General features: G+C 52.2%; 3 protein-coding genes across 3 annotated transcripts; all 3 read left to right on the forward strand.

Annotated features, from left to right (window-relative positions):
• Positions 1-3,604: 3,604 nt before the first annotated feature.
• On the forward strand, positions 3,605-3,916 carry LOC311130758 (histone H4; the record flags this gene model as incomplete). Its single annotated transcript, XM_084163552.1, has 1 exon — positions 3,605-3,916. One exon carries the CDS (start codon positions 3,605-3,607, stop codon positions 3,914-3,916), a length of 312 nt encoding a protein of 103 aa, XP_084019678.1.
• Positions 3,917-7,486: 3,570 nt separating this feature from the next.
• LOC311130921 (histone H1) lies at positions 7,487-8,110 on the forward strand (the record flags this gene model as incomplete). The annotated part of the gene is made up of 1 exon (XM_084163733.1): positions 7,487-8,110. The coding sequence occupies one exon, from the start codon at positions 7,487-7,489 to the stop codon at positions 8,108-8,110; it is 624 nt and encodes a 207-aa protein (XP_084019859.1).
• Positions 8,111-8,907: 797 nt separating this feature from the next.
• Positions 8,908-9,294, forward strand: LOC311130400 (histone H2A; the record flags this gene model as incomplete). Its single annotated transcript, XM_084163126.1, has 1 exon — positions 8,908-9,294. The coding sequence occupies one exon, from the start codon at positions 8,908-8,910 to the stop codon at positions 9,292-9,294; it is 387 nt and encodes a 128-aa protein (XP_084019252.1).
• Between the last annotated feature and the right edge of the window lie 5,706 nt (positions 9,295-15,000).

Below are 15,000 nucleotides of genomic sequence, written 5' to 3' on the forward strand. Positions count from 1 at the left end.
AGAGAATGAGTGAGAGAGTGAGTGAGAGAGAGAGAGAGAGAGAGAGAGAGAGAGTGAGTGAGTTAGTGAGTGAGTGAGAGAGAGACTGAGAGAGTGAGTGAGTGAGTGAGTGAGTGAATGAGAGAGAGAGAGTGTGAGTGACTGAGACTGAGAGACTGAGTGAGTGAGTGAGTGAGAGAGAGAGAGTGAGAGAGAGAGAGAGAGAGAGTGAAAGAGAGAGAGAGAGAGAGAGTGAGTACTCAACTGTGCCTCTCTCTGAGGCACAGTTGAGTACACCCCTCCATCCAATAGACCCCAGCAACTTCCTTTTGGATTCACGTTTACGGTATAGGGGATGCATTTGTGACATACCTTACATCTCTGACCTTGTCAATATCAGCATTTCGCTCTACTTACCGTGAAGTGACATTATAATAGTCATCATCATAATAGTAGTACATTACAGTATACGTTTGCCTAAAATAGTACCATTTAAAGGGAGTATGTCAGGGTCAATTACTGACAAATGAGAACACACTAATCCTCAGGGGTCATTTAGGGGCAAAACGCACCACTTTGTGAAGCTTTTGTTTTGATTGAAGAGCAAGAAAAGTATTCATTTGTTCCACTTCTTTCCCTTCTAAATGCGGTTGCCTAAGGACAGGCAGTATGCACATATCTAAATGTTATGAAAAAATCAGTATTTTTTTGCCACTCAGAACACAGACATTTACCTTAAGGGGAGTTACCCTCATTTTAGACTTACATTTACATTTTAGTCATTTAGCAGACGCTCTTATCCAGAGCGACTTACAGTTTAGTGAATACACTTTTTTTTTTATACTGGCCCCCCGTGGGAATCGACCCCACAACGCTGGCATTGCAAACGCCATGCTCGCCATCAACTGAGCTACATCCCTGCCGGCCATTCCCTCCCCTACCCTGGACGACTGCTGGGCCAATTGTGCGCCGCCCATGAGTCTCCCGGGTCGCGGCCGGCTGCGACAGAGCCTGGATTCGACCCAGGATCTCTAGTGGCACAGTTAGCACTGCGATGCAGTGCCTTAGACCACTGCGCCACTCAGGAGCAACACTTCCCAAGCATACATTTTCATGACAGCGTTCCTAATCTGCAGTAGGCAATTACTGCAGTAGCAGTTGAAAATCGGTAGGTTAACACCAAACCGTGAGGTTATTATGAATTCAGAGCAGTCGGATGAAGTCATAGTCAAATACATTTGAACAAATGACCAACAATATCACACGGAAAGTGATGTGAGCATTGCATTGTGGAAAGCAATGACTTTACAAGAACACGTATTGCAACGCGAGGCATGTATTTCTAGATTAAACACTGATTCAGTGTGATGAACAAGTACATGTATGATTTGGTGTGCTCTACTTGAACACGCGCTTAGAGTTTTGAAACCACTGCCTATATGAGGAGCTGTCGTTGTTTGTTTTATTACCACATACTTATGGAAATTGCACCGGTTGAGAGATGATGGCTCTCTTGTGCCTACAGTGAAGGGTACTTCTGATCCAGCAGGTGGTGCTAAGATCCCTCCCTATATGACTTGAATGATGAGTTGATTTATTCCTTATAGCTCCTAATGATTTTAAGGCCAGTGTTGGCAAACATGACTTCTGCTCCAGCAGGTGGCCATGAAATCCCCCCCTATATGACTTGACTGACCAGGTAGTTGATGGACTCCTTATAGCTCTTAATGATCTCAAGCAGAGTGTTGGCCACATGACCTCTGGTCCAGCAGGTGGCGGTGAAAATAGTCCCTATAGGAGTTGACTCATTTCTTTGAGGTCCTAAATGAAGGATAGGGCGTCAACAGTGCATCTCGGCCTAACCCTGTTCCGGGCCCATTTCTTCACTCGATGCTTCCGGTGTTCTTCATCTCCTCTTCAATAGTCCTTCTCCACGTCTTCCTTCCCGTCTAGCCCTGTGCGTTCCACTGAAGTGTCTGTGTTTTTATGTCGTTAGGAGTTTTGCTCACTGCGTGTCCCCCTTCAATTTCCACTTTCTGTCCCAGTTGGGTAGCTATCCATTATACTGTAGCCTACTTACTACCAATGTCACTGTAGTCAAAGGTGATTTTCGATTATTATGTATGAGTATTATTATATATTGTGATATTATGATGTTCAAGCCTATAGGGTGTGGTAACAGGCCCTCTGTGATTTGTTGTTGTACTGTACATGTCAAGTATCTGCACTCTAGCCTAATTAGCCTAAACTGCTAGGGAAAAGTCACTTCCGGTCGTAGCTGTATCCCACCTAGTCAAAACCTTGTTAGTCCTTATCCTAAAAGGCACCCTCTGTTCCTCGATATACTCCACCGAGGGCCGGCAGCCAGTAAGTACAGGTAAGAGACAATTATGGCAACAATAAGTTGTCCTATGAAAGCTAGTCAAATGTGAGATGTTCAACTGCACTGAATGATAAAGTGGCAGTCTGTGCTCTTGGGCCCTTAAGGCATCAGTGCACCCCCCCAATTTGTCCCTTTTGAAATGAACAGTTGAGACGGGCCCTCTTTCTGTGGCCTTTCTTTGACGACACATCTGAGGCTATCCTGCGGCAATACAAATGATCAACATCATAACAATAATTCCATTATAAGAAGCTTTATTATTGGTTTGCTAAGAAAGGTACCATACAATATTGGCACATCACTATCACCTCTGTATGCGTAGGAAATCAATCCCTTCATTGTGTGTGTGTGTGTGTGTGTGTGTGTGGGTGTGTGTGTGTGGGTAAAGGTACGCCACTCTCGGTCTCACAGTTTATGCACACGGTCGTCTTTATGCAACAATATGGAAGACATTCCCAAATGTGCTTACATCATTGCGTAATGTCAGGGAGTCACACAAACAGTGTGTGCTGTTTGGCTGCAACACACATTAGGCATAAGGATGATGACAACTATTTTGTAAACGCTCCAGCTTGCAGAGGGATCACCACCCCTCCCATCCGCACCCCAGGTCCTCTTGGCCCCCTTACTGTCAGGCCGAGTGGTGTCTAGAGAAGAAAGAAGAAGAGTGATGTTTATTAATGACAGTCAATACGACACGTCCTTCCATAGCTAAACAGACTCATCCTACTAGGTCAGTGTTTCCCAACTCCAGCGGTAGAGTAGCCTACCCCCAACAATACCCATTTTTCTTGTAGCCCTGGAGAGCCACAGCTGACTGAACAACCTGTCACCTAATTAGCAAGTCCTCAATGAGTAAAATCAGGTGCAACAACAACAACAACAACAACAACAACAACAACAACAACAACAACAACAACAACAACAACAATATGAGGACAGGGACACAGTGTACTAGCTGATCTCCCAGTTGTCACCGTTTGGCCTTGTGTTCCACATAGCCTATATCAGTATTGGAGTATGTTTCCCGCGCACGGTAGTTGCTTTCACGTCACCTTTGTAATCGCTCCTCCCTAGTCCCCTAGAACGAGCGCCCTCCCCTTTGCAACGCCTCCGAACATATCACAGAGGCGCGCTTTCTGTGCCGATGGCCTCAATCAGGTCGACCAAACGCAGATAATAGCGCACCACGCACCGGCGCTGAAGTCATTCATTCACTTGAACTCAACTAGCGAACACACCATGTCTGGAAGAGGCAAAGGCGGCAAGGGACTTGGAAAAGGAGGCGCCAAGCGTCACCGAAAAGTTCTCCGCGATAACATCCAGGGAATCACCAAACCCGCTATCCGACGTCTGGCTCGCCGCGGCGGCGTGAAGCGTATTTCCGGTCTGATCTATGAGGAGACCCGCGGTGTCCTAAAGGTGTTCCTGGAGAACGTGATCCGTGACGCAGTCACCTACACCGAGCACGCCAAGAGGAAGACCGTTACCGCCATGGACGTGGTCTACGCTCTGAAACGACAGGGACGCACCCTGTACGGTTTCGGCGGTTAAACGCACTCTCTTCGGAACCTCAACACCCCGACTCGAACCCAAAGGCTCTTTTAAGAGCCACCCACATCCGCTTCAAAAGGGCCCATTCCATATAGTGTTTTTTTCTTTTCTTCCGTATGCTATTTGATAGGAAAGTATGAGCCACTTCGAGTGGACAGGGAGTATTAAATAGCGGATTCTAATGTCCCTTCCCGTTTTAGCGCACAGAGGGAGGCCTATATCTGACAGTGGCAAAGTGTAGTGACGTTGTTATTTTGGGTCAAGCAATAGTGGCATTTGGACAACATAAAACCACCACCCGTCGGTAGATGTGGCTCGAAAAGAGGGGGACAGCGTTCGCGCGCGCGCACACACACACACACACACACACACACAGTCCAAAATGGGAGCCCTATGTCTGACGGTGCCAACGTGGGCAATTCTATCACCAGCATTATGTGGCACAACAATCGTGCCATTCGGACAACTATTCAGGCCCCCCTTTTGAAACACACAATTCCCCATCGGTCACAGAGCATAGGCTATAGAGAGGAGGGAGGGGGTGAGGACCCGCGCGCGCGCCCTCAATTGTCTTTGTTCGGGAAGCTAGCCTCTGAGCGGAAGGCTCTTTTGAGCGCTAGAGCTCCACTGGGCAAATAGCAGGGGCGCCTACGAGCAAGCAGGGGAGTGTCCACGGCCGCCGACTTTGATTAGCTTCCTCTTCATAAGACGGGTAAGCGCCCTTCACCCCCTCATTCGTTTCTGAGAAGCAACGAGACATCATCATGCCCGAGCCAGCAAAGTCAGCGCCCAAGAAGGGCTCCAAGAAAGCCGTCACCAAGACCGCAGGGAAGGGCGGCAAGAAGCGCAGAAAGTCCAGGAAGGAGAGTTACGCCATCTACGTGTACAAGGTCCTGAAGCAGGTCCACCCCGACACCGGCATCTCCTCCAAGGCCATGGGAATCATGAACTCGTTCGTGAACGACATCTTCGAGCGTATCGCCGGAGAGTCCTCTCGCCTGGCCCACTACAACAAGCGTTCTACCATCACCTCTAGGGAGATCCAGACCGCCGTGCGCCTGCTACTCCCCGGTGAACTTGCCAAACACGCCGTGTCCGAGGGCACCAAGGCCGTAACCAAGTACACCAGCTCCAAGTAAACAGCGCATTTGGACTGCTCTACTAACCCAAAGGCTCTTTTAAGAGCCACCCACTCTGTCAGTAAAAAGAGCATTTCCATCGCCACCGAATGAATGCGCAGGTAGGCTGCGTTACATTGTATCATTGTTTAATGGGCGGCGCGCGCCGGCTCGGAGAACGGCTACATTGTATCATTTCCCCCGCCCGTTCCAGCGTAGGGGTTTAGCGCGCCTTTTTTGTTGTCTTTGCACGCTGAATAGTAACCCATGTTTGTCGGCCTCCATTCCAGGTGAAGGCAATGAAAAATGGCACCATTTGACAAAGGGTGTAAATAAAAAAAGCAGTCTGTTGGGTTTGAATGGAAAGAAATGCCTTTTGTCGTTTAATGAGCGGATAGTCATTTTGAGTCGACTTCCTGAATCGGTAGGACACGGACGGGGAGAATGGATGCTCCATCATTGGACTATACCCTAATGATGTGAATGAGAACGATAATGGCAAGAATAAAAAGGGGGTGAATAATCCCGTCTAGGAAGAATAGGAGTAGGCATATATATATATATATATATATACGTAGCCCTTATTGCCAACGGGTCATTTCCGGTCCAGGTCGCATCATACATATATAGTCCCCTGTAGCTCAGTTGGTAGAGCACTGCGCTTGCAACGCCAGGGTTGCGGGTTCGTTTCCCAAGGGGGGCCAGTATGAAAATGTAGGCACACACTTAACTGTAAGTGGCTCTGGATAAGATCGTCTGCTACATGACTCAAAATGTCCATGTAAAGTGTAGTACATTTGAGGCACATAGTGTATTTTCCTTCCTACTACCCTCATGAGGCAACAGGATAAATATAATAATATAATATGCCATTTAGCAGACGCTTTTATCCAAAGCGACTTACAGTCATGCGTGCATACATTTTTGTGTATGGGTGGTCCCGGGGATCGAACCCACTACCTTGGCGTTACAAGCGCCGTGCTCTACCAGCTAAGGCAGTTGCTTCCACGTGAGGATATGAATGTGTCTGTAGGCCAAGTCACAGTATAACACAGTGAGCGAGCGGGCGGCCCTTGCGATAGTCGTTGGAGCAGCAGCGGATCCCAATGACTACCTTGGGGATAGCCTATACATTTACATTTTAGTCATTTAGCAGACACTCTTATCCAGAGCGACTTACATGAGCAATTAGGGTTAAGTGCCTTGCTCAAGGGCACATCGACAGATTTTTCACCTAGTCGCCTCGGGGATTAGAACCAGCCACCTTTCGGTTACTGGCACAACGCTCTTAACCACTCTTAACCACTAAGCTACCTGCCGCCCCATACATATATACAACAAGGAAAAGAAAAGAGGCCGCAATCAACCTTCTGACCCACATGCACCTGCTGGGATTCTTCTCCCAGTCCAACCACATATGCAGCCCTTGTCCCACTTGGGGGGAGAGAGAGAGAGAGAGACAGACAGAGAGAGAGACTCCCTCTATCTAGGCCTATATCAACGCGCCATGACCCATGGGGCGCCAGCCTCCATAGCGCCAGCCAGACACCAAGACCCACAGACACAAAGACCGAGGCGAGTCACGCTGCGGAGTCAAGCAGGTGAACAATATATTAGTAGAGACAGCCAACCTACCTACCTACCTACCTACCTACCAGAAGACAACACACAATCTCACTGTGTAGAAATAGTAGGCTACAAATACAACAACAACAACACTCACACTGCCAGTGCACAAAAAGTACTAATACAATAACACACACACACACATAGTGCAAGTAAGCATGTCGTAGGACTGTTTATACCATGTGGATCCTGTACATATGACGAATACAACCTGAAACTTGAGGTACAACACTAGTCTCAGCCAGGCCTCACAGGTGCATGTGTTTTAAGGTCCCCAAAAGAGCGCTTCTTTAAAACACCCCTGACCACATCAGGGGACCCCAAACCATTTGATTCCCTTGCCAGACATCTCGGCTCACTACACAACAAGTGCTGCTCGCAATCGGATGCACTTTTAGGCCATTTAGGAGACAAATAGCACAGGAAAACCAGTGCGCACCGCTCCACCCGACAGTCGAACGGTGAGGTTTTGAGCGAGCCGCAACAAAATGCACGGCCCTTCCGCGGCCCACATTACTTTATTCTGAACGGAGACAAGTCTGCTCGCTGGGCCGTTCGCTTTTGGACCAAAAACACGGCTCCGTCGGTGACTTTCGGGCCGATATAGGCGAACAGAAAACACAAGTGAAAGAGCATTTGGCCAGCCCAGAGAAGCCGAGCTGGTTGCCTTGAGTCTACATGGTTCTCATGTCGCGTTTAAGGCCAGCCCCCTGCTCGGTGTGGAGCTTCAATAGCGCAGAGCAGCGTCTACAGCAAACTACTCCTCGCAGACCGTGTGTGTGTGTGTGTGTACCGGACCAAACGACAGACAGACAGACAGACAGACATGGCAGAAGTCGCACCAGCACCCGCAGCCGCAGCGCCGGCCAAGGCACCCAAGAAGAAGGCAGCAGCCAAGCCCAAGAAAGCGGGACCCAGCGTAGGAGAACTCATCGTCAAGGCTGTGACCGCCTCCAAGGAGAGGAGCGGCGTGTCCCTGGCCGCGCTCAAGAAGACGCTGGCGGCAGGCGGCTACGACGTGGAGAAGAACAACTCCCGCGTCAAGATCGCAGTCAAGAGCCTCGTCACCAAGGGCACCCTGGTCCAGACCAAGGGCACCGGTGCATCCGGCTCCTTCAAGCTCAACAAGAAAGCCGTCGAGGCAAAGAAGCCCGCCAAGAAAACCGCAGTTCCCAAAGTAAAGAAGGTGGCCGCCAAGAAGCCCGCCGCGGCGAAGAAGCCCAAGAAGGTAGCAGCCAAGAAGGCCGTCGCCGCAAAGAAGTCCCCCAAGAAGGCCAAGAAGCCCGCTACACCCAAAAAGGCCGCCAAGAGCCCCAAGAAGGTGAAGAAGCCCGCCGCAGCGGCCAAGAAGGCGGCCAAGAGCCCCAAGAAGGCTACAAAGGCAGCCAAGCCCAAAGCCGCCAAGCCCAAGGCAGCCAAGGCCAAGAAGGCAGCCCCCAAGAAGAAGTAAACCTATTACAAACAGTGTTCTACTCGACACATGTTGTACCACAAAAGGCTCTTTTAAGAGCCACCCACCTCTTTCCATAGAAAGCGCATTGATTTCCATGTACTATCTGTCGTGAAAAAGAAATTACGCACACTAGGCTACTTTTACGCACACAACATCGTCCCACTCTGGGTGTGTGCGAAGGGAGAGGAATATAATAGAGGGCCAAAATGGCTTAGAAATTCGACCTCACGAGTGCACCCTCACCAGCCATTTGTATATGAGCCACTGGGCTATTCCCGTTCAGAGGCAGGCTGCTGTGATGTGTTACAAGTGCCATGTAATAACAATACTATAGTGGCTTCGAATTCAAACTCACGAGTGCACCCTCAACAGCCATATTTATATATGAGCCACTGGGCTATTCCCGTTCAGAGGCAGGCTGCTGTGATGTGTTACAAGTGCCATGTAATAACAATACTATAGTGGCTTCGATTTCAAACTCAAGAGTGCACCCTCACCAGCTGTTTGTTTCCCATTTGGAGAGAAATAATGTGAGGATTTCATGTCGGACATTTTGGCGCTCACGCGAAATGACACAAAGTAACAAAGTCGGAGGGACACAAAGTAGCCTCTCACTCGCTGCCTGTGGGTGGGAACCGGCTTAGGGCTGTCTGTCTGTCTGTCCCTCGCTCCAATTGGATAAGGCCACACCGGCCCGGTGGCCAATCGTTGCCTCTTGTGGCGAGGTATAAGTACGGCTCTCGAAGTGGCGAGCGGCTCATTCAGACTTTCTGTGACTTTCTCAAGATACCAATATGAGCGGAAGAGGCAAAACCGGAGGCAAGGCCAGGGCGAAGGCAAAGACCCGTTCATCCCGTGCCGGGCTCCAGTTCCCCGTGGGCCGTGTGCACAGGCTACTGCGCAAAGGCAACTACGCCGAGCGTGTGGGCGCTGGCGCACCAGTCTACCTGGCCGCCGTGCTCGAGTACCTGACTGCTGAGATCCTGGAGTTGGCCGGCAACGCTGCCCGTGACAACAAGAAGACTCGTATCATCCCCCGTCACCTGCAGCTGGCCGTCCGTAACGACGAGGAACTGAACAAACTGCTCGGCGGTGTGACCATCGCTCAGGGTGGTGTGTTGCCCAACATCCAGGCAGTGCTACTCCCCAAGAAGACCGAGAAGGCAGTCAAAGCCAAGTAAATTCGCTACTGCGACTTCAACTTGACTACTCAACCCCCAAAGGCTCTTTTAAGAGCCAACCACCTAGCTCTCCAAAAGCGCAAAGTACCTTTCTATGACCGCTACACATTGAGTGGGTGTATACACAACTATTTCGACATTCTGTGCCCACATGAGGCCTTCCATGAACAACAACACCTACTAGGCCTCGTTTGCCATAGCAGGCTAGCATTAGATTACAACGTGCCTATAAAGATGTCACTCTTGACTTTGGCGACTATTATTATGCGTAAAGGGCCGGCGGCGTCCTATTGCGCGCGCGCACCGGGAGTTTGAATTTTGGAGAGGCCGGGCCTCCCGTCCAATGGCCAACGGAGGAGGCCTGCGCAACGGGCCAATCGGGGTGGTGGGGAGATGGTGTCCAATCAGCAGGCGCCACTGCCGGCTTTATAAACTTCACATAGGCATTTCGAGGCTATACTCCCGACTGTCAGAGAAGCGCCATGGCCAGAACCAAGCAATTTTTTTTGGAACTTGCCAAGTTTAAACAAAAGAGTCGGGCAGAAGTGAAATCGCTATTCTCCTTGCGGAGATGGCGGAGTCGAAAAAGTATCGGGCGATTCCCAGGATGGGTATTGCCAACGCGATAAGGTTCGCATGGAGGGAAAAGGAGATGGAGCCCTTTGGAAGGGAGACGTTCGGGAGGACCATACTCATGGGGGTCCTGAAGCTGGAGGTAAAGGACGTGTTGTGCCTCCAGGCGAATCCCCTGGAAGGGGCATATGATGTCGTGCTCCACACGGAGGGGAAGCATGACGAGGTCATGGGAAGGGTGAAGGTGGTGGAGAAGGCTAGACCCATGTGCCACTACGAAGTGGCGAGCCTGGCGAGAAACGGCTTCAGAGTGGTGACTGTAAACATGTACAACCCGCATGTTAAGGAAGAGGAGGTGAGGGCCTTTCTGGGGAGGTACATGGACAATGTCTCCTCAGCAAGGCTCCTCAAGGACACGCTCGGGTTCTGGAACGGGAGGAGGAGTTTCCAGGCCTTGTTGAAGGAAGACCCAGGGGGCCTGGGGGGGTACCTTCATCCTCCAGCAATGTTTTCCCTGGGGGCTGATAGGGGGACAATATTTTATGCCCGTCAGCCTCCGTTCTGCAGACGCTGCATGACGTACGGACATAATTTCGCCTCATGTGGAGGGAGGAAGTGCAGGGTGTGTGGGTCAGGGGCGCACGAGGCGAAAGACTGTGGTGAGCCAAAGAAATGCCACGGGTGTGGATCATCAGCACATCTGTGGAGGGACTGCACGGCTCGCCACAAGTCGTATGCAGCGGCTGCAGGGGGGGGAGCAGGTGCAGGAGAGGGGGATGGGGGAGGAAGTGGAGAGGGAGTTCCAGACCCGAGCCAAGGGCCAGAGGGAAGTCCGGCTGCAACAGAGGAGGTGCCAGGAAAAGCAGCAGGAAGAGAGGAGGACGGGCAGAGGACGGCAGGAAAAGGACAGGAAGGAGAGGCGGGAACGGCGACGGCGACGGAGACAGAGGGGAGAGTGGGAGAGGAGGTGCCAGAGACGGAGCAGCGAGAGGAGGTCGGTGAGGTGCCGGCCACAGCCCTGGAAGGAGAGGAGAAGGGGAGAGGGGCGATGCCGGAGGGGGGGAGTAGGGAGAGAGCGAGAGAAGGGGAGGAGGAGCTGAGGGAGGTGAGGGAGGAGCTGGGGGTTAGGGGGGTTATGGTTTCCCCGCTGTCGGGTCATACGAAGAAGAGAGGGAAGAGGAGGGGGAGGTCTGGGGATAGGAAGAGGGAGATGGGCGGGGGGGAAGAGGGGGAGGCGAAGCGAGTAATGGGAGAGAAGGAGGGTGGTGGGGAAGAAGCTCCCACGGCGCTGACCCCTCCCAATGCACAACTGCCGGGGGCACCCACTGGGGGGTGGCAGGGGGGGGCAGAGGACGCTGGATCCCCGGTGCTATTTCCAACCGTTTTCTGGGTTGATGGGATGGAGGAGGATGGTGGTGAGCCCAGGGATCAGGAAACCCGGGAACCGAACACCATTCCGGCATCCTGGGCTGGGGAGATGGAGGAGAGTGGGGGGACGACACCTGAAGGGGGGTCGGAGGCACCGCTGGAGGAGATGGAGCAGGGGAGCATCAGGTGAGCCTCCTGTTTTGGTTTTTGAGTTTTGGGGAATATTATTGCGTGATGTGTAATATGTATTATGGCAGGGGTTATTTTTGTTACGGTAAATGTGAGGGGAATAAGGGAGGGGGTTAAGAGAAGGGCGGTTTTTGGGTATTTAGAGGGGGTGGGTTTTGATGTTTGTTTTATACAGGAGGTTCACCTAAGGGATAGTGGGGATGTTTTAAGGTTTAGGAGGGAGTGGGACAAGGGGGAGTCGGTGTGGGGCATAGGGGGGGTTCATTCATCAGGGGTGGGGATTCTGTGTGGGAATAGGGAGGTGAAGGTGGAGGGCACTTTTGTGGGTATGCAGGGTAGGGTACTGGGAGCGGATGTCACGATAAGGGAGAGTAGATACAGGGTTATTGTGGTGTACGGGCCACAGTTGGCAACGGGCAGGAGGGAGATGGTGGACTGCCTGGAGCCGCTGTGTGCTACAAATAGACACTTGGTGATAGGGGGGGATTTCAATGTAGACATAGGGAGGGGGGGGGATAGTAGTGCAGGAGCCGTCGCCGGACTAATGGCAAGCCATGGTCTGGTGGATGGGGGCCTGCACACTGTTCCGGCGATGGCATGGCCAACATGGCGCAACTCTAGGGGGGTCGAGCGGAGGCTCGACTATATTTTCCTATCTAGGTCTCTGGGTCAGTTGTCTGGGCGCTTGTTGCCTGTGTTCTTTTCGGACCACGACGGGGTGCTCCTGCAGGTGGGGGCACCAGTCTGTCTCTTCGGTAGGGGGTACTGGAAGTTAGAACGGGAGGTGCTGGATGGGCAGGCTTTCGTCAACGCTTTTGTAGATTTTTTTAGGGGGCTTGAAGGCCTCCGGTCCATGTGTGAGGGGGTGTTAGAGTGGTGGGAAATAGTGAAGGTGAGGATGAGGGTTTTTATAATAGGACAGTGGAAGAGGAAAAAGAGGGAGGAAAGGAGGGAGGTGGATCATATCCAGAGGCTGCTAGAACTCGAGCTTGAGGCAGGCAACCTCGGCGGGGCGGCAGACTGGGAGAGATCCGCTGCCCTAAAGGCGCAGCTAAGGGAGGTGCATGAGCGGAAGGCTCGCGCTTTCTTGATGCGGGCGCGTAGTGGTTTTATAGAACACGACGAAACATGTTCGGCCGTGTTCTTTAAATCAGTAAGGGAAAGGCAGAGTAGGAAGGTAATGTATGGGGTTAGGGAAGAAAGCGGTAGAGTAGTGAGAGAGACGGAGGAAATGGTCAAGGTGACCACGGAGCATTTCCGAGGTTTCTTTCAAGAGAGGGCAGTAGATGTAGAGCAGGGCAATGTGTTTTTAGAACACCTGTCCCGGCAAGTGCCGGAGGACATTAGAAAAGCAATGGAGGCTGAGATCTCCCTAGAAGAGGTTGAGAGCGCCCTCAGGAGGATGGGAAAAGGGAAGGTGCCCGGGATGGATGGGCTGCCGGCTGAGTTTTACCTCAAGTTTTGGGGTATACTTGGGCCAGTAGTCCTCGAAGTCTTGAAGGCCATCCTCGAGACAGGGGTCCCGGGGGGATCGATGGCCGTAGGTGTGCTGTCACTTCTGTACAAGAAGGGGGACGCTACAGATCTCGGCAACTGGCGGCCGTTGACCATGCTGTGCGTAGACTACAAGCTACTTGCGAAGGTTCTAGCGGACCGGTTGCGCACAGCCCTTCCCTACGTCGTCCATGAGGATCAGACGTGTGGGATAGAGGGACGCTCTATTAGGTGGAACCTGAGTTTGATCAGGGACTCCATTGCTTGGGCAGAGGATAGAGGGCTGCCGCTAATGGTAGCAGCACTCGACCAGGCTAAAGCCTTTGATCGAGTGAATAGATCTTTTCTTTTCAGGGTGTTAGGCAGATTAGGTTTTGGGGAGAAGTATATAGGGTGGATCCGTGCTTTATATGTCGGAGCAGGGTGCCGGGTGAACGTAAACGGTCACATGGGTGACGTTTTTGACCTTGAGTCTGGGGTCAGGCAGGGGTGCCCGCTCTCGGCACTCCTCTTCGTTCTGTACATGGAGCCTCTGGGGGCTGCCATTAGGGCAGACACAGGGGTGGAGGGCATGCTTATCCCTGGAAGCGGTGGGCTGCATGTTAAGATGACCCAGTACGCAGACGATACTTCCTTGTTGCTATGCAAGGACTCGTGCCTGACTAGGTCCCTTGCCATCATAGGGGAATTCACCCGAGCGTCGGGAGCGGTCCTCAATCACGCTAAGTCATCCGTAAAGTATTTCGGAAGATGGCGTGGGAGGACGGATGTGCCTGGGGGGTTATCTCTCTGTAGTGGGGCCCTGAAGATTCTCGGGGTCCTTTTTGAGACCTCTGGCTCAGCGACGCTGAACTGGAACAGATGCATCGCAGTGGTGCAGAGGAAGGTGGGGATGTGGAGGGCTAGGTCATTGTCTTTTATAGGCAAGGTCCTGGTCCTCAAGGTGGATGTGTTGCCATCACTATTGTATATGGCATACGTCTACCCATTGCCAGAGAGTCTGAGAGTGCCTCTAGTGAGGCTGGTGTTCCAGTTCATGTGGGGTGGCAGGCAAGAGTATGTCGCGAGGGTACGCATGCTCTGTCCCATCGGGGAGGGAGGTAGGGGGGTACCACATTTCCCCCTCAAGCTGGATTCAATTTTTGTTTCATATTTGTTGACTGAGCTGGCTCATCCGGTAATACACCCGTCTGGTTACCTCCTGCGGGTGTTCTTCTCTTACCAGGCGAGAAGCGTAATGGTGTGGACTAACACGGGTCCTCGGGCGGAACAGCTGCCGTGGCACTTTAGCTATGCGGCCAAGTGGCTGCGTGGTCACCCCGAGGTTGAAGTAGCCCGAGTAGGTTTAGATCACAGGCACCTGTACGAGGAGGTGAGACGGGGAGGGTGTCCCGGGCCGGTATTGGGTATCCCGGCGGTGGTTTGGGAAGGAGTGCAGGTGCGAGGTCTGGATAACAGGCTCAAGGACCTGAATTGGTTGAGCCTCCATAAGGGCTTGCCCGTACGTTCCATCTTGTACGGGCGTGGCTTGACTCGATCCCCCACCTGCCCAAGGCCAACTTGTGGCGGGGAGGAGACGGTGCGCCATGTTTTTTGGGACTGTGCTTTCGCCGGGGTAGTGTGGGCTAGGGCACAGGGTCTGATAGGCAGGGTGAGAGGGGATTTTGTGGTTACATGGGCTAGGGTAGAGAGAGGGGTAGGGAGAGCGAGGGGGACGGTTAGGGACAGGTTTCTGCTCTGGCTTCTCATAAGCCTCTTTAAACAGGGTTTGTGGGAGGCTAGGCAGAAATTGGAAAGGACAGGGGGGGAAGGGGGTGTGGAGGGGATAGTGAGGAGGGTGGAGAGAAATTTGAGGGGGAGGATGAAGGGAGAGGAGAAGAAGTGGGGGCAGCATGCCGCTCGGGAGAGGTGGAAGGGGGGTTTAGGATTAGTGTAGAGGGGGGGTTTAGGTTTAGTATAGAGGGGTAGGGAGGAGGGTGTGTTTTTTGTGGCTGGGTAGAAAGGGGAGGGAAGGTGCTCCCCTGAGGTGTATATAGTGTTATAGTTTGATTTTTGTTTGGTTTCTCATAGCCCTATGTGGCG

The sequence above is a fragment of the Coregonus lavaretus genome (assembly GCF_964263955.1).
Source record: "Coregonus lavaretus genome assembly, chromosome: 6".
Lineage (NCBI taxonomy): Eukaryota > Metazoa > Chordata > Actinopteri > Salmoniformes > Salmonidae > Coregonus > Coregonus lavaretus.